Source organism: Amblyomma americanum, chromosome 9, assembly GCF_052857255.1.
Source record: "Amblyomma americanum isolate KBUSLIRL-KWMA chromosome 9, ASM5285725v1, whole genome shotgun sequence".
In the NCBI taxonomy this organism is placed as follows: domain Eukaryota; kingdom Metazoa; phylum Arthropoda; class Arachnida; order Ixodida; family Ixodidae; genus Amblyomma; species Amblyomma americanum.
Genome location: NC_135505.1, coordinates 60,284,051 through 60,303,364, shown reverse-complemented (window position 1 = coordinate 60,303,364; position 19,314 = coordinate 60,284,051). Strand labels below are relative to the sequence as shown.

General features: G+C 47.5%; 2 protein-coding genes across 3 annotated transcripts in view; one reads left to right on the top strand and one right to left on the bottom strand.

The window, feature by feature from the left end:
* Positions 1 to 283: 283 nt before the first annotated feature.
* The window catches only part of LOC144104540 (ufm1-specific protease 1-like), a 109,325-nt gene continuing 90,294 nt past the window's right edge, over positions 284 to 19,314 (bottom strand). The window contains exons 4-7 of one of the 2 annotated variants that reach the window (XM_077637620.1): positions 3,576 to 3,740; positions 2,839 to 2,938; positions 2,148 to 2,243; positions 284 to 1,802 (exon numbers count right to left, since the gene is read on the bottom strand). In XM_077637620.1, the coding sequence (XP_077493746.1) occupies positions 2,924 to 2,938; positions 3,576 to 3,740 (180 nt within the window). In that variant the 3' untranslated portion in view covers positions 284 to 1,802; positions 2,148 to 2,243; positions 2,839 to 2,923. Of the gene's footprint in view, positions 1,803 to 2,147; positions 2,244 to 2,838; positions 2,939 to 3,575; positions 3,741 to 6,814; positions 9,973 to 19,314 lie in introns of those variants that run through there. The other variant, XM_077637619.1, reaches the window with a different exon arrangement.
* Positions 12,877 to 18,182, top strand: LOC144104538 (uncharacterized). The gene has a single exon (XM_077637618.1). It carries the CDS (start codon positions 16,590 to 16,592, stop codon positions 17,769 to 17,771), a length of 1,182 nt encoding a protein of 393 aa, XP_077493744.1. The 5' UTR covers positions 12,877 to 16,589; the 3' UTR covers positions 17,772 to 18,182.

Here is a 19,314-nt window from a genome sequence, read left to right as displayed (position 1 = left end):
TGTCGAGTTCAGCGAACAATCCTGTAACGTACCTTACTTAGTATTTAAAGACTGCAGGCTGGAAGTGAAAAGGACGCACCAGTATTACACGCAGATTCAGATTTCCCTGTATGTTCTTGGCATGCAGAAGTGCTTCTTTTATGTTTACTCGAAGAAGCAGCAAATTCTCATTGAAGTTCATGTGGATGAGAATTTTATTGTCACATCTGTCCCACGGTTGCAGGCATTCTACTTCAAGCATTTCCTCCCAGCAATTACTAAATCATCACATCAAACTGAGAAATAAGAACAATAAACTTTATTTCTCAAGGTCAAACCGACATAAGCATGCATTTTGTCTCACTTTCAACACAACTGTTACATGGTATGACTAAAAAAATCTCTCTTAATGCTGCATGATTTTGTGAACCAGCAATAGACATTACGCCCCGCCGCGGTGGCTCAGTGGTTAGGGCGCTCGACTACTGATCCGGAGTTCCCGGGTTCGAACCCGACCGCGGCGGCTGCGTTTTTATGGAGGAAAAACGCTAAAGCGCCCGTGTGCTGTGCGATGTCAGTGCACGTTAAAGATCCCCAGGTGGTCGAAATTATTCCGGAGCCCTCCACTACGGACCTATTTGTTCCTCTCTTCTTTCACTCCCTCCTTTATCCCTTCCCTTAGGGCGCGGTTCAGGTGTCCATCGATATATGAGACAGATACTGCGCCATTTCCTTTCCACCAAAAACCAATTATTATTATTATTATTATAGACATTACAAGATCCAAAATGCATTTACTTTCAGGCATGGTCCTTTGCTTTCAGAATTGGCTTTTGCAGATTCGCAAGCACCCCGCACATGTCTATTATTTTTCCGACATGAGGAACAAGGTCTGAGGAAAGCTTATCAGACAAAATTCTGTATATTTTTATCCATTGGATGGACCTCTCTACATGAATCCGACCACTTGCAACAGTGTATGTGGTATTCACCTCTTCTCGGGTAAATGGCTGATTAGGGTGGGCAAAAACTGGCATTTGGAATTTTACACCATGCTCTGCCAGCATGCTTCTTATCTGAGGAAACCCTTTATCAGCCAGCACAAGATCCCCAGGTTTTAAAAGGTGCAAAATTCCACAGTCTGAGGTGATAAATGAATCTGTGGCACGACCACCATAAGGCCTTGAAAGGAAGCTTATGATGCCGCTTGGTGTGATGCCTACTAAAAACTTGACAGTAAAGCACCCTTTATAATTTGAATACATTAGAACGCGTTCATGCACAGTGTTTGGTGCCGCACAAGCAACCTCTGTGCAGTCAATAATGACCTGACAGTCTGCAAAATGCGGCTTAAAGCTTTCTGGCATCATCATCTGATTAGTCGATCGTGAGGGCCAATATATAAGGGGCCTCAACTTTTCGTGCAAAACACTCAGCACGGAAAAGAAATACCTAGAACAGGTGGTCCTGTGAACACCAAATAATACTGCCAGAGAACAGTATGATAGATTTAGTTTTAGCTTCATTAAAAACAGGAGAAGTTTGTTTGAAGCACTAACTATCTCCTCAGATCTGCGTGCTGTAAAAGATTCAATAACTATTCCTCGTAGCTTTTCAAAGACTGGGACTGAAATGCCTCCAATCGATTTGAGTATGTCTGCAGCCTTGTCTTCGCTACAAGCTGAAAGTGTCTCATAGCCTTGAAAATTTGGAGTGTTTGAGTTCGACACCACTACATTCATCGGGTCACATGCAGTGTCTTTCAGCTCTGTTGTTGTGCCCCAGGAAGCATCCTTGGTGCTCTTCTTCATAGGAAGGACGGCCTAATGGAAATTCAATTCATTTGTTAATTTTCACAATTCTTCAAAAACAAGAAAAATAAATTGTGTGCCTCTAGCATGCAGAATCAAGAGACATACGGTAGATATGTCCATGAAATTAGGAAATTGAAACAGAAGGAATACAAACAGAAAAAAAGAATATAAATTCGGGTCAAGAAAATGGTGAGTAAGATATCAAAACCATGGGATATGGCCGCCCTTAATTTTAAATTTCTGTGCATGTGGCAACTTGTTTTTGCCTGAAATTAAATCTCTTCAATCCACACCTTTCGCGCACAGAAATAGAATCATGCAGTGTGCAACAATAATAAACAACCAGTCACTTACTTGCGTCTCAGCATTGCAGTCTTGCATGCAGCAAAAAAACAGGCTTGGCATGTCAAGTTCTGTTTTCCATGCACAAGGGTCTGTTTGCAATCCGACCTGTACAATGTATAAAATGTGGAACCCTTGTTATTCTAAAACCTCTGTAATGAGCCATTTAAATGCAAGTCAACCAAATCACAGCAACGCAGTTCCCTATGCCATCGTGTGGCACCCCAGCCATGGTGCAGTGTGACAGCAGCAAAAATAAGAATCAAATGATTTTATGTTTATCCCATAATGTGAATAAACATGGAGTCAAGTAATCAGCACAGAAGACTACAGGCCTGCTATACTTGTCGTCACTTTGATCAGTTCTTGGCAAGACTTATTACTTAATGCTTGAACGCCAGCTGTCAATTTCTCATATTTAGCATTCAGTGACGCAGCATCAAAATTGTCATTTGTTTCATGCATAAAGTTTTCTGATGCAGCAAGAAATTACTGCTACAAAGGTGCATCAGTAAAGCAGCCCGGCAGTGAAACCGGTTAAAAAATTAGTCTCTCAGGTGCATGAGTAAGTGACAGCTGTGGTGTAGCAGTAATAATTGCTTTTCTCACTAATGACAAAGGGCAATTCATATACAGACTCTTGCCGTTTCTTGACATTTAAAGATAAACATCCATTTGCAGCTATGAAAGAAATTGTATTTACACTTCTCTTTTCCACCTCCATACTGCAGTCATCCATGGCATCCTCAAGTGGTGGGCTATCCGAAGGAACGCTGTCCTCCTTTTGCTCACGTGCACACAACCTGCAACCATAACAAAACATAAAGTCCACTCTTATATAGTAATGGCCTTTCCCCAAGGAACAGCAGTTCTGATATATATAGCTATGCACAGTACATGGGACACTCTTCTGTATGCACAAATTGTGCCTTTCTTACCTTGTGCCTCTGCCTGCATGATAAAATAGACCTGTGAGCTGAACACAGACCACAAAGTGCAATTAAGTTCCTATTCCCTCATCACATTGCCAAGAAATTTCTTTGATAGTAACGTAAAGCAGAGGATGAAATGAATGTAAAATAATTTACAATCTTGGCGGGTACTGCCTCCTAGACAGGGATTGTATGTATAGGTTCTTTGAGATCCAGCAGTTATTTTTAACCACCTATGTTCTTTAACACAATTTCGTGGAATGTGCCAGAAAGTCTGAATAATCTTGTCATTAAAATACTTGTCTTAAATTAAGCAACAAGCAATTGTAAGCTACCAGTGCCATCAAATGACAGTGGTGGTTTAGTTAGTCTCATTTTCATACACTTACTCCTGCATACCATGCCTTTGTGGAAATACCAGAAACAAGCACATTTATGACGCTGCAGCTCTACCCGAGTTGTCTCCCATAAGAGAGCAGAAAATATCTATTGTAAAGTTTATTTTTACCTTTGATACCTCTTTGAACTTCCAGGCTTTGGGCATCTGTACACACTTGGGAATATGCTGGGAATGTATGCAGGACTTCTCGGATGATTTGACCTCTCGCCGTGTAGAAAATGTTTGCTGCAGATCCTGGTGTTTTTCGTAGGCTCCCATGGGCTGCCATCCTCTCTACAAGATCCATTAGATAACAGAAAGGTGCATGAACTAAGCAATTAGTTGAAAGGGCACATGACACAATATTAACAGAGTGAAATCAAATGCAAAGCCAGGCAATAAATATTACTGGTAAATCACATGTTAAATTGAATTTTTTTTTTCAAAGTAGAGATGGTTTATCGAGTTTAACGTCACAAAAAACTCAGGCTGTGAGCGACTCCGCAGTGAAACACTCTGGATAATTTCAACCATTTGGGGTTCTTTAACGTGCACTAACATCGCATAGAAAACGGGCACCTAAGCATTTCTTTCGCGGCTAGGATCGAACCCAGGTCTTCCGAGTCAGCAGCCGAGCATCTAAACCATAGAGCCACCGCGGCGGCTTTCAGAGGCGAAACAAAACCGCAATAAAGCAGCATGAAAACATATTAATTCATTTCATTCAAAAAAGAAAACCACGCATGCTAGAACTACTACAAGGGTTAATAAAAAACGAAGGTCTCACAGAGTTTACAACTTCTTTCATTGTGACCACAACGCGTAACATAGCCGGGGTAGAGAGATTACGCATTCACCGCAGAACAAATGTTTCGAAGTTCATGCGGTTACTGTTACCGTGAAGTCATGCTAAAAGCATTCAACACAAATGTTGTACGCCCTATCTAAAGCTTTTAATGCCCACTGGTGTCACGTTGATGCTTAATTCTTGAAACGCACCGCGACCTTGTTTTTAACATGGAGCATTTTGTTCAAACCATCTAATACCCGTGTTACACGGGCGTTTTCAACGGCAGTTCAGTTGAGCCTCAGTTGAGGATCTCAACTGCCGTTGAACTCAACTGGAATCGCCTGCTGTTACACGAGCACTTCGCGTTCAGTTCAGTTAGCCCTCTAACCACGTGACCTCGCAACTAGAGCCAACTAAAAATATGAAAAAAAGCAGTGCATGCATTTTTTATTGTTGTAAATGACCGCAGTGTATATATTCTTTTATAGTTACAATTATTTTTGCGTATTTTTTGGTTTGGTGTAGAAATTTGCGCGACGATGTTGGTTGGTAGCCAAGACTATCCGATGTGTGGGCCGGTTTGTTGGTCGTCGTTTTCTTTGTGACGCTTCTTGCAATCCATCGTGTGCCGGCCCATCCATCGTCGAAAGCTGCCTTTTTATATCGTGTCTACATCGAAGCATTTTATTGCTGCGGTGCGCTTGCTCGCTTCGGCTCTGTGACGCACGCCAACCGGCTATGTTGGAATATCAGCGCGATCGTAATCGCCACGATGAGCTGTGCCTTCTGCTGGTGCAGCAGCAGGCTTTTCTTGCTTCCAAAAGATGTGAGTTGCACGCACAGCTACTGAAGAAGTTCACCATAAAAAGGAAGAGGCAAGCGGCGGAGAAGCGGTGCCGCTTCCTCATGGCATGCGCATTAGATATGTGCGCGGAGCCACGACTGTGGTCGCTTCATCGACCCCCGTCCTGGTATGACACTACAGTGCCAACGCTCTCGGACCAAGATTTTAAGGCGAACTTTAGAGTAACGAGGCAAACGTTCGCCTATATTGTAAGCTACTGCAGGCGGCTTCAGCGAGTAGACACTAACATGAGGAGGGCTATCCCCTTGGAGAAACGCGTTGCTCTGTCCCTGTATAGGCTCGCTACTTCGGGTGAAGAAAGAACCATGGCAAATCTTTTCGGAGTGAGCCGCCCTCCCGTGAATGTAATCTTTAGGGAATTTTGTGACGTTGCTGTGGACGAACTAAAGCCTTTGGTGATGAAGATGCCCACAAGAAACGAGATAGAAGACCACGTCAGACAATTCACAGCCGTGACTGGGTTCCCACAAGGGTTCGGTGCCCTCGACGGGTGCCACATCAAAGTTTCACCGCCCAAAGAAAATGCCCAAGATTACTTTAACTATAAGGGGTGGTATAGTATAATCTTGCTGGCACTTGTTGACCACGCATACAAGTTTATGCATACGATTGTGGGATCACCTGGTAAAAACCATGATTCCAGTGTTTACGACACCACAGGTAAGAGGCTTGTGCCGTGAAGTAAATGTTAGTGAAAACGTGGGAAGCAAGGACTGAAACCTGATTTTGATTTGCAGGGGCGCCAGCCGATTTGTTTGACAACACGAACCCAGACTGGGCCCCGTCATTGCATCTCGGTTACAGCACTAGGCCAGTCGGCTCGGATCGCCACGATCGCAGCCAGCAACGACGGCAGCGAAAACGATGTGCCGAGACCGAGATGACCGGGTCGGAAGAGCCGTGCGGCGTCGCCGCACCCGTGACCAATGTTCCCCCATCGCCGCATCAGGCCGAGGAGGTCGACGCCGCCGGAGAAGAAACAGGTGAGTCGGCCTTGCACCATGCAGTCATAGCCTTAACTTAAGAAATAATTACGCGGTCGTTCTGCAGTCTGGCTCTTTCTTTCACACGACCGCTAAACGACGAACGTTCTCTTCCAGGTGTTTATGTGCAGACAGACATGGGCATGAGCGACATTGGGGTATTAGAACAAGAATGCGTCAGACTCAACGACTGCGTGTACACTACACGTTCCGAAAAGGTGCAGCTTGAGATGACCGAAGAATCATTGAGAAGTTCAGAGCCCAAGGTAGTATTCTACACAGGGATTGCAAGCTTCACAATGCTTGCAATTTTCAAAATGCTAGAGCAATTTGCTTCACACAGTGTGAACAACAGCCTGGCAAAGTTTCAAGAATTTGTGCTCTTCCTGATGAAGATCAAGCTAAATCTTCAGAATGCTGACCTGGCCTTCAGATTCAATGTGTCTGAATCTACTGTCTCACGCATTTTTGGCAAATGGCTTCATGTAACTCACTGCCGCTTGAAGTCTCAAGTTATGTGGCCCGAACGAAGTGCGCTGCAGCGCTGTGGCCGTCATCATAGACTGTTTTGAAATCAAGATTGAGAGACCGCCCTCATACTTGCCGAGGAGTGAAACGTGGTCGACTTACAAGGGCAGCAACACTGCAAAGTACTTGATAGGGATTGCCCCACAGGGTATTGTCACGTTCATCTCGGAGGGCTGGGGAGGCCGAGTAAGTCACAAACATATCACGGAACACTGCGGGCTCCTAGACAACTTGCTTCCTGGAGACGTTGTTCTAGCAGATCGAGGGTTTAACGTCGCAGACAGTGTTGGTTTCTACCGTGCCCGGCTACATCTGCCAGCATACACAAAAGGCAAGAAACAGCTGTCGGCTGCAGAAGTGGAAAGCACAAGGAAGCTTGCTAATGTACGTATTCACGTGGAAAGAGTAATTGGACTCATAAGGAACAAGTTTCTGCTGCTGAAGTCTGTCCTTCCGATTGACTATGTGACATGTCGACAAGGTGACAGCATCACTCCACTCGACAAAATTGTGACTGTGTGCTGCGCACTGTCCAATTTATGCCCTTCGATTGTCGCAGCATTGAAGGAACCGAGCAAAGAGAATGTGCCCGAATCTGTTGATGGGTGCCCACCATAACTGGGGATTTATGCACGAGTGCAAGAATGTGGTCATGGACAGAGAAGTTTGTGGGATGCAGATTAGCAGAAAATAATTTATTTGTGCCTTCTCCCACTAGCCAATCAAATAATATTTTCTCATGGTATGGAGCATACATATTTCCTCATGCTTTTTGCCTCAATACACAAAACTAAATTTTTCTTGAATTTGGCATCCTACAAACTTTTGTTATCACTGTGCCTACTTTTAGAGGTATGGGCGTAAGCAAGTACAGCACACTATAATGCTCTGGTTTGGTATGGTTTGCATTTTGTACGAGGAATGCATGTGTATACTGATTTCTGGTGGTATATGTGGTTCTTCCCTGCCCTTATATTTTTGTCAGCTGCAGATCAGGTGTTTAGAATTAATTTTAGCAGTTGCCATGACCAAGTACTCTTTCCTTCTGTATTTACATTTTTGTATTTGTGATAAACTACTTCATCCTCAAACATTCCTTTCTTTTCGTATTTGCATTTGTGTATTTGTAATAAACCCTTCAATCGTCAAACATTGTCATGTGTGTACAGTTCATATGTGAAAGCTTCAATGAGTTCAATAGGTTCTGCTCTGAGTGGTAGCCAAGCTCGTGCAAGACTTCAAAGCTTTTTATTACGCAGACTTTGGGTCAACTGAACAGTTGGATGCCAGTAGTTGGCATGGATAACACACAAAAAATGCCCGTGTGCTGTTCAGTGCACGTTAAAGAAAACCTCGGGTATGACGAGTTGTACTGTCAAGAATGTTGAGTGGGCTAATGCACTAAAAACCCTGTTTGCTGTTCGGTGCATGTTAAAGGATGCTTAGGATATGACAAGTTATACTGTCAAGAACAATGCTCAAAGTTCAAAGCAAACATCATGTGTTGATGTATCATACCTGCCCTTTTCGTACCGTACATGGAGTTGCGGGATCAGTGGGTAGCTCTTTGATGCAAGGAAGTGAAAGGCTACGAAGCTACATATTTGCTTGTTTTGGCTGCAGTTTCAAAACACTTATAGACAGCAACTGTTGTACGGTACTGGTATGGTTAGGCTTGCACTGATCTGCTATCAACAGCTCCATAAACCCAGACAGACAGTATTTCCCAAACAAAGCAACACATGGGAAGTGCAACTGGGCACAGGTTATAATGCACTGAGCTTTTATGATAACAGTACACATATGTATTACAGAGGAAAGGAGAACTAAACATCCGCTGTAGAGATGCATAGAAGTTGGACGCAGTTTGAAGCACACTGAAGCATCTGCTACCACCACTACCCTATGCAATAAAACCAAAATTAAGCACGCTGTTTCTCTTCACCTCCTCTGCACTGTGGGCAGTACCACTGCTTAGTTTTAGGTGCTCAGGTCAGTCCGACGCAAGAAAAATGGAACCATTTGTACACGCAGGCTTCACTGTCACAAGCAACCATTTTGCCAGTCTCTGGTCCATTACAATAACAATACGCCTGTTTACACAACGCAGTTGTGCCAACGCTGTCCTTCTGCCTGGTGAAATACTTGGCATACAGTTCAGGGAGCACTGCATTCACAAAGAACCTTTCTGAAATTGAGATGTTTTCACAGAAATCTTCATCCCACTTGATGCGTTCTATGTGAAAACTCCGTGCCCAAACTACAGTCACAATACTTCACTTGGCACACAGCCATCTGTCTCTGCACTTTACAATAATATGCATGGCTTTTCTGAAGCTGCATGATCCCATTAACTTCAGTCAGGCACGTGTTTTCATCAATGAATGCAGTTGCATTCCTAAGCACGTATGGGCATTTAAACTCTGCCACACCTTTTCCGCAGCAGCTACACGAGACCAGAGCATCTGGTGTAGCCCCAGCAAAAGGGTACCTAGTGCTGATGTGCAGGCCTGACTTTGACAATTTGAAATTGTCATGTTTTGTGCCTTCACTATTTGCATAAGCTGCTAAGGCATCCTTCTCATGATTCCTACCCCACATGATAGCTGGCACTTTCATAGTTTGGGCTTCTGGATAGCAAATCTCTTTGATTAGGGACACACTAGGATTTGCTACTTTAGTGTGGCATGCTTTCTTCATTAAAGAAGCAGTTATTCTTCCCGCTCTGTAAAGGAACCAATGTGGAGAGTCACTCTGCTGCTTCGTTAATGACTCTACTTCCTTTACAGTGCCCTCTGAAATGGTTAAAGAAGACATGAGCTCTCTTGCTTTGTTCACGAGCACGTCGTAGCTGTCGCCTAACGCATCGTCAGTGAACAGATTTCTTAGGCGTGCTGCTGGCTTTTTAACTGGTTCCTGGAACACATCACATCAATCATCAAGCACAGAAAAAAGCGCTGGCACTGCACCATCTTTTCCAATGTCATCATAAAGTGCGTTCAACTCTTCTGGAGAAGGTCCTGGGATTTCCAACCTCCTCCTCTTCTGCTGACATTCAGCACGTGTGCCATCAATCTGCTCTTTACGCTCTCTCGACGAGGTGAAGCTGATACCTCTCAGCCGTTTAAACTGCACCTTTTCAACATAGGCTGGCAGCCAGATGTTTTCTTTCTGGGTGCATGGAACTGAGTTCCTGATACGCACTGCAGTTTCCGCAGCAAAGAGACAAGCTCCAACATGCGAGCAAGTCTCGCCTGTACCTGCCATGCAGGCGCAATGGGCAACAAGCACAGTGCCATTTGTCTTGCATAAGATCCAGGCTTTAAGTGGGTGGTCGCTGAGCCGTTGGGAATGGTTGACCTGCGAAAATGTTGTGAAGTTGTACATAACAGTGCACATTTTTTGTTTGCACAAAATGGGCATATGCACACCAGACAAAGTGGTCTCGGACAACAAATTTTCAGTGCTCCAGCATTGTAAGCGGAGAGGCATAGTTTATCTTCTTCATCACTGCATTTTTTCCAGTGAAACTTCTACTAATCGCCATGCTCCGCAAATTTCCCTACGCAGACGTCTGAAATTTTTCTGTCACTAAGCGCTCCCGCCACAGGCAGAAGCACGGTTTATTTTTCATTTGCATAAATTCCAATGGTTCCTTGAGCTTACCTCTGCGAGCAGAAGCACCTTCTCGTCTTGTAGGCGCACCGCAGATAGGCTTCTCACCTACCCGCTGGTGAAATAGTTATGCGCCTCTAATGATTTACATGCTTTCATTTCTTCTATTGTAACAAAACTAGAGGAGTACACTAAATAGTTCGCGATATTCCCGTGAGTCACTGCAGGTAACACATCAGCGTCCATCGTTGTATCAACACCCAGTCTCAGCGTGTACGGGTCCCTACCGTCGCACATTTGCACTTTTCCTTCATAGCGTACGCGCGCAGATCCAACAAGTTCAGAGAAATAACTCGCACTGAACGGCTCATTCCTCTGAGGAGGAGGCATCGCGTCCGAATATGTAAGAACAATTCAAAGCGTCTCGGGAGCGGTCCGGTGTCACGGGTCTACGGAGCGGACGCACTCGCGCGGACGAAGCGAATGGTTCGGCAGCATGGCCGCTAGCTGTTGATGTGGCCGGAAGTGACGACACGTGCAAGGCATCTATAGGCTAGGCGGCGCAGGCTGCCGCCCGATACAAAGGGTAAGGCCATTATCATCCATCCAGCGTGTGGTCGCATACCAAGGAGGTTATATATTAAAACTTCTGGAGTGGAGGGGACGCTCGAAAAGTGAAGCCGGCGCTCACTGACGCGGCGCCATGTTGCCAGGGGCAGAAAACAGCCGGAACGCGTAGCGTCCGCCGTATAGCTTAGTGGCTCCGTGGTGTTTTGTTGCGGTTGTGCTAGTGCACTGTTTCTTCAACGGACAGCAAGCGACTGCATCGTCAATGGTGGGGTCGTGCGTCGCATTTGGATGTACGAATCGCGTCAAGGCGCCGGGAATAACGTTTCATTTGTAAGTATTTGCATAGCAGTGTACTAGGCTTGGTCGATCGCACCTGACCGCCCCCGACCATGCGCGAATACAACTGTGCAGATTACATAGCGCTTTTTAAGCACTTTATTTTGCCAGAATGGAGCGTATACCGAGCCATGTTATCATGTTTCCCTGTAATAGGTTTCCTAAAGATCCTGGTTTGCGTGGTGCGTGGGAGCGTGCGGTACGCCGGGATGGCTGGGCGCCGAAGGATGGTGACCGTCTTTGTTCAACGCATTTTGAGCGTCAGTGCTTCGACAGGACCGGGCAAACAACCAGACTGCGACCTGGCAGCGTTCCTAGCATCTTTCCGGCATTCCCACCGCATCTCCAAAAGCCTGTAAGTACAAACGCGGCCTCATGTAGTACGTTCGCGATGGTTAGTGGAGATGACTTGCTCTTAAGCTATTTTAAAAACGCGCTGGTACAGTATCAGCATTTCTAAAGTTGTTGATGCTGGCTCTCCAGCACTGCATGACTACGTGAGTATCGCAATGCAAAGCGGGTCACGAGTAATTAGGAAAGAACGCAAATGCTCTCTTGTCTCTGTGTTTTTCTTTTTTCTTTTTTCTCAGTTTTGGTCTCTCGACAGTCGTATTTCACGTTCACTTTGCCATAACTTTACGGCACTATATGTAACAGGTGCTTGAAATACACAAGCTTTCACTGACTCATACGCTTTCCTTCTTACAGCGAAAGAGAAAGCGTGACCCCCCCCAAGTGTCGGACGGTGCCCGCGATAAGTCCCGAGATCAGCGAGAAGCCGGTGGAGCCCGAAGGACCTACAGATCAAGCTACAGATGAAGTGAGCTCACCAAGCAAGGATTGGTATCGGCAAAAAGCCAGAGATGCAGAGGGACAGGTCAACCAACTGAAAAAAAAGGTCAAGACATTGCACCAGACAAAACGAAGACTAGCGGCGCGGTGCAATACTTCCCGCGAATTGGTCAAGGAGCTGAGAGAGATGAAGCTCTTGTCAGAGAGAGGCCTTGAGGTTTTTGAAGCCTCCTTTTCTCCTGACATGCAACAGCTCCTTGGCAGAGCCATCGACAAGACAAGCAACAAATATCCTCCTGAACTGCGCGCATTCGCATTAACGCTTCACTTTTACTCTCCTGCTGCATATGAATATGTAAGAGCTAAGTTTAATATAGCTTTGCCTGCTCAGCGCACGCTGCGCGAGTGGTACAAGGCAGTGAATGGTGAGCCTGGGTTCACATCTGAAGCGTTTGCGTTGTTAAAAAATGTGACGCAAGGCCGGGACGAGCCATTGTTTGCTGCTCTTATGATAGACGACATGTCCATCAAGAAACACGTCCAGCTGGTCGGCAACAAGGTAGTTGGCTACGTCGACCTTGGCACAGAACTGTCTGACGACAGCCTCCCAGAGGCAACCAATGCTTGCGTGTTTATGGCTGTTGCATTGAATATGAGGTTAAGTCCCTCTTGGCTATTTTCTCATTGAGTCCCTTTCTGGATCAGAAAGGGCAGACTTAGTGAAAGAGTGTCTGTCAAGAGTCGCATCAGCAGGAGTAGAAGTTGTTTCGCTGACATTTGATGGAGCCACTTCAAACTTCACCATGGCAAGGTGCCTCGGCGCGGACCTCAGCTACCATTCATCTATGTTCAGCACCAGTTTCGAGCACCCAACAGAGCCTTCCAAGAAAGTTTTCGTGATGCTTGATGCATGTTACATGATCAAACTGATCCGAAACTGCCTGGGGTCTGAGTCACCTCATTGATCTTGAAGGTTCAAATGTCAAATGGTGCTATATTGAAGCTTTGGAAGCATTGCAGCGCAAAGAGGGGCTCCACTTGGGGAACAAGCTCACGAGAGTTCATCTCTTGTGGGAAAAACAGAAGATGAAGGTTCGGCTTGCGGTTCAAACGCTGAGTTCATCGGTCGCTGACGCACTTGACTTTTGTGAGTCCACACTGAAATTGCCGCAATTTCGAGGTGCGCATGCCACAGCAAAATTCATACGGATCTTTGATCGCCTCTTTGACCTACTGAACTCAAGAAATCCCCTGGCACGCTCATATAAGGCTGCAATACGCAAGGAGAATGCAGCATCTTGGAAGTAATTTCTCCAGGAGGCTGAACAGTATATTAGGAACTTGAAAGATGCCAATGGAAGACTAATGACTGACGGACAGAAGAAAACTGGGTTTGTAGGCCTGCTCATTTGCATGCAGAGCGTTGCAGCTTTGTTTGAAGGACTTGTTTCGACAGGCAAGCTCAAATACCTCCTGACACACAAGATGTCTCAAGATCACTTAGAGACTTTTTTTGGTTGTGTACGGGGAAGGGGTGGCTTCAACAACAACCCCACTGCCTGCCAGTTTAAAGCTGCATATAAGCGTCTTCTTGTTCAGACCGAAGTCAAGTCATCTAACGCAGGGAATTGCTCCCAAGATGTTGTTACTGTTTTCAGTCTGTCTGCTGCCACTGATATGGCCGAATCTCCAGTGGCAGTAACATCGCAGAGAAGGTCTGCAATATTGGAGCCTTTGGACGACGAGCACGATTATACTGACCGTGTGGACTTTCCCAAGTGCCTGTCAGCAGTAGCGAACTCTGTTGTTCCCTACATTGCAGGATTTGTAGCTGCAAAAGTTGCTGCTAGAACACAATGTGAGGACTGTGTGGCAGCGCTGCATTCCAATGAGCTGACCGGCCTCATTCGTGCAAAAAGCCGTGGTGGGCTTATAGCACCATCCAAGGACGTCTTGCAGATCTGCGAGGCTGCTGAAAAGGGACTCAGAGTGCTGCAAGTTCAATACAAAGATTTAAGGCTGCTGCATGCGCAATGCGAACACCTTGTAGTGGAGATTCTGATCTCAGTTATTGAGAGGGCCTGGTTTGCACAACTTGAAACTCATCTGTTGGACTGCGACCCATTAGATAACCATATTTACAACTTGTCCAAGAAAATTGCACAGCTCTATCTGAAGGTCAGAATTCATCACATTGCCAAGGAGATGAACCGAGGAAATTGCGAAGAGAAGGTGCGCACTCTCTTGTCCAGACTAATTAATCTATCTTTAAGAATTAGTGACTCTTGTGTATATATGCATTACTCAATGCAGTATAGATATGCCAGGTTCAGATAGTCGGCATTGTTATTCTTTAGAGTGCTCTGTATGTGTCAGTTTTTGTTTCCGCAACTTGCTGCTTTTCATGTTTGCCTTTCTACCTTAATTTGCCATGTAACCCTGTAATAGAGTGAATAAACCCTGATTAAATGAAAGTAAAGCACGGTTTTCTTGTTCATGTTTAAACAACCTTTGGGCTTAAATTGAAACACAGACTGCATACACAGCTTTATGCCACCATGAAGCACTTCTAATATTCATAAATTAAACTGCAGGGCCAAATGGTGTCAGTATTACTGGTGATCTGGTCATGTGCGGCAGATCTTAATCCAGGTAGCAATGACAGTATGCTCGACCATTGCAGTTGCTTTCGTTTCTTTCCGCATGTTTTAGATATTCGAGAACCCTACCATGTATTACAGAACTGTAAACGCTTAATTGTCCTTCCCATTCCCAGTAAAGAGTATGTTCGTCAGTTACCTTTCCGTCCAATCACTGCTAATGTTTCATTGCATGATTAGCTGAAACGACACGCTTTACGCGCTTTGTTGAGAAAATTATCAGCTTTCCAAGGCAGCGACAGTTAACAGGAGAAATCGCCTACCGGAGCCTTTCAGGCAAATTCACGCGAAAATCAGGGAGAATATACAAGCGAATTTAGTGCCCTTAGAAGCAACATCCCTACTAGAAGATGTTTCTCACTTATTCTTGCGGCTGAGGCGAAAAAAAATCGCAAAATTAGTCGTTCTCTGCTGGCGTTCTCTGCTGGCGCGCATTTCACCACGGCCTGTTTCCGCCCCTGGCAAGATGGCCGCCGGTCGGTCTGGCTGGCTTCACCTGTTCCTGCATGCATGCATAGGGGGCCTCCACTCCAGAAGTTTTAATATAACCTCCTTGTCGCATACTGCGCCCAACGTTACTAGACTAGGTTCAGTTTTCAAACTCCTGTGGCTGCGCGGACCCGCCACCGATTTTCGCATCTCGTGGCGCTGCTGTCGCGCTTTGCTCTCAGCGGTTGTAGAGTCACTGGAAAATTTTTCCAGTTTTTTCCAGTGACTCTAAGCGGTTGTTGTACGTGTGGCTTGGGGGTATATTTTGCTGTAGTGTCACTGTTTTCTGCGATTGTCGTAGCCTAGGTGCGTAGTGCTTACTGTGGTCAGCAAGTGAACAATGCCGACGTGCTGTGTGCCTGGCTGCACGAGCGGCTATGCGACCGATAACAACAAATCAGCCCGGCATTTCTTCTCTGCTCCCAGCAACGAGACACTTCGTTCTGCTTGGAATATGGCCATTCCGCGAGCCGACAAAGAGCTCTCGGCAAAGTCTAAGGTTTGTGACATTCATTTTCACGACCAAGATATTCTGAAAAACTACGTGCATGTCATCAATGGAAATGTTGAATCGCCCCGTGGAAAATGGAGCCTCGTTGAAGGTGCCATCCCAAAGGTTTTTCCAAACCTACCTTCTTACCTCTCCAAGCCTCCCCAGAGAAAGCGAAAAAAGAGAGAGATTCGGAAGACTACCTTTCAAAGTACTGTGCGTGGTATCGGAGAGCACAATGGGTCGAATAGTGAAGACGTTGAGCTCGACTTGGGCATCGGTTCTGCAGCTACTCAGGAGATCTTATTGAGTGACATAGAGCGTGTTGAGCTGCTGCCTTCGTGGCAGAAAATTACGCTTGGAGACAGTAGTGGTGCCTTCATTGCATTTTTCACGCTCAGCTCGACTAGCAGGATTTTACAAATAGAAAAATGTGTTTGCATCGGAGACGAGAAACTGGCCACAGCAAGCGCACGCGGGCGCGCCGCAAAGGCGTACTCGCGTGTCAGCATCACCACTATTGACGACCTGCAAAACCTACTGAGCACCGTTGACAGACATCATGTTTGTCAAGGACAAGGTGCACATGGAAGCAGCTGCAGCACGTCTCCCAAGTGCAAGGTCCTTTCGTTGCAGGCAACTTGCGCGTTCTGCCGCACTCAGAAGAAACGTATGCAAGGAGACATGTCTAGAAAGAAGGAACGACAAGCGCGGATACAAAAAAACATGAAAAATCTCAAGAGGAAGGCAATGAGGGCAGCAGCAGCAAGAATTGCATTTTTGGACAATATTGCAACGGATAGAAGAAGAGATGAATGAAGACTCTTGGACGCGCGTGCTCTGGGATTCGGTGCTCTGTGCCTGGTGCTCTGTGCGGGCCGCCTTGTGCTCTTGACCTGTGTGCTGTGCCCGGGCGTTCTCGCGTCGTTCCCGCCTGGACCACGTAACATCTTTGGTGGAGGTGCGGATTTTACGCTGCGCACAACACGCAGCTTCGTAGTACTCGTCAGGCCGGGACTACCACCATGGCTCCACCCGGCCGGTCAAGGAGCCCCACTACCCCCCCTACCCCTCCTTTCGTCATCATGGCTCCACCTCGCGACCCCGGCACGTTTTCCGGCACAGATGGCTCCGACGTCGAAGACTGTATTAACCTTTACGAGCGTGTCAGCAACTACAACAGGTGGGACCCTACGCTAATGCTCGCGAACGTCATCTTTTACCTCAATGGCACGGCGCGCGTATGGTACGAGACCCACGAGGAAGAGCTAACAAGTTGGGACACCTTTAAGGAAAAGTTGAAGACGCTATTCGGTAGACCTGATGACCGCCAGCTCGCCGCCAAGAAACAGCTGGCTACTCGAGCACAGTCTTCTACCGAGAGCTACGTGGCCTACATTCAGGACATCTTGGCGCTTTGTCACAAGGTCGACGCCGCAATGAGTGAGACCGATAAAGTGGGCCACGTGCTTAAAGGCATTGCCGACGATGCGTTTCACTTGCTTGTTTGCAAAGACTGTACCTCAATTGACTCCATCATAAACGAGTGCCGTCGATTTGAGCAAGTCAAAGGCCGCCGCATTTCGCCGTCGTTTTCTCGCCTTCCCAACACGGCCGCGACATCTTCCTGTGAGAACCACCGATCACCATCCCGCACGCCCTCGGACGCCCCTGCCGTCACCGATTCAGTCACCCGGATCGTCCGACGTGAACTGGAGGCCCTCGCACCTGTGATATCCCCGCCCTCCGTCCCTGATACAACCCTGCCCGCTGTGTCGCTGATTCAGGCCGTCGTGCGGCAGGAACTCGCTCATCTGAACCTCGCTCCAGCAGTGTGCGCCATCAGAAGCCCGGACACCCCCCAGCCCCCTCCCTGTGCTTTTCGTCGCACCTATTATTCTCTGCCCCGTTCCCGCAATCCTAATGACTGGCGCACGGCGGACGACCGTCCCATTTGCTTCCGGTGCTCTCGCATTGGCCACATCGCCCGTCATTGCCGTAGTCCATGGTCTTCAACGCCCCGCAACGTCTTCCCCTCCTTCTACAGTCCCGCCTCATCCCACAACTTCTCGACCCGTGCCCCGTCCGAACCGTCTGCACCAGCCGTACCCCCTCCACGCCGATTCTCCCGCTCTCTGTCCCCGCAGGGCCGCCGCTCTCGTTCCCCCCAGTCGCCTTCTCGCAGCCGCTCCCAATTGGAAAACTAAGTGATGCAGCTCCCGGAGGTGACGCTGCATCAACGACCCGGACTACAAATCCTCTCTCGACCACTCGACCTAATCTTCTGAACGTCACTATCGACCGTGTTCCTGTGCGCGCCCTGATTGACACCGGTGCTCATGTATCAGTGATGAGTGCTGCCCTCCGCCGTCGCCTCCGCAAAGTCCTAACGCCTGCAACGTCCCGTGTGTGTGTCGCGGATGGTGGCACGCCTGCTGTGGACGGTATGTGTACCGCGCGCGTTACTATTGCCGGCCAGAGTATGCCAGTTCAGTTCACCGTGCTGAACACCTGTGCCCATGACCTTATCCTCGGCTTAGATTTTTTGACTGACCATTCCGCCCTCATTGACTGCTCGGAGGGTGTTCTACACCTCGCCCTTCCAATGCTGGATTCAGACCCACTTGATGTATCACTGCGACTATTTAGTACCGCATCTGCTCGCCTGTCATCCCGAACCGCCTCTTTTGTTCCATTGACCCCATCTCACCCAGTTCCCGATGGCGACTATCTCATCACTCCCAATCTTGACCTCCTCCTGACCCGTAACATTGCCCTTCCATACGTGACCTTCGCTTACAATTTTTCTCGCCATGACACTGCCGGTTACTCCCCGTTCTATCTGTTGTACGGTCGTGAACCCCAATTACCTTTGGACACGCTGCTTCCGACATCTCCTTCCCCGCCTTCTGAATATGCCCATGACGCTATTGCCCGCGCCGACCACGCCCGCCAGCTGGCTCGCTCCCGCCTACAAGCCTCGCAGGTTTCACAGCAGGACTACTACGACCGCCGCCACCACATGGTAACTTTTTCCCCTGGAGCCCTCGTCTTGCTTTGGTCGCCCACACGCCGTGTCGGGCTTTGCGAAAAACTAATGTCCCGCTATGTTGGCCCATACCGTGTGCTCCGCCAGGTCACTGCCGTCACCTACGAGATTGCCCCGGCCTTTCCGGAGACCACCTCCGGTGCATCTCAGAGTGACGTTGTCCACGTCTCTCGCCTCAAGCCCTACATGTCGCAATCCCTTGCCCCGCCCTAATTTCCACCGAGCCGGTGTTTTTTTGCGACCGGGGGCCATGCAACGGATAGAAGAAGAGATGAATGAAGACTCTTGGAGGCGCGCGTGCTCTGGGATTCGGTGCTCTGTGCCTGGTGCTCTGTGCGGGCCGCCTTGTGCTCTTGACCTGTGTGCTGTGCCCGGGCGTTCTCGCGTCGTTCCCGCCTGGACCACGTAACAATATCAAGAACTTGAAAGAGCAGTTGTCAGCTAAGGATTCAGTGCAGTTGAAAGAAGCACTTGGATCACTTCGACCAGTACAGCAACTGGCTTTCGAGACATCACTGAAACAAGTGCAAGCTAAGAGCCCACAAGGGATGCGGTACACAAGGATGTGGGTGACGAACTGGCTGCTACTTCGAATTGCAAGTCCGAAAGCATATGGCTTGCTGCGCAGCATGAAGCTTCTCCCACTTCCCACCGGCAGTCGACTCAATCAGATAGTTTCAGGCATACCTCGCGAGTATGGC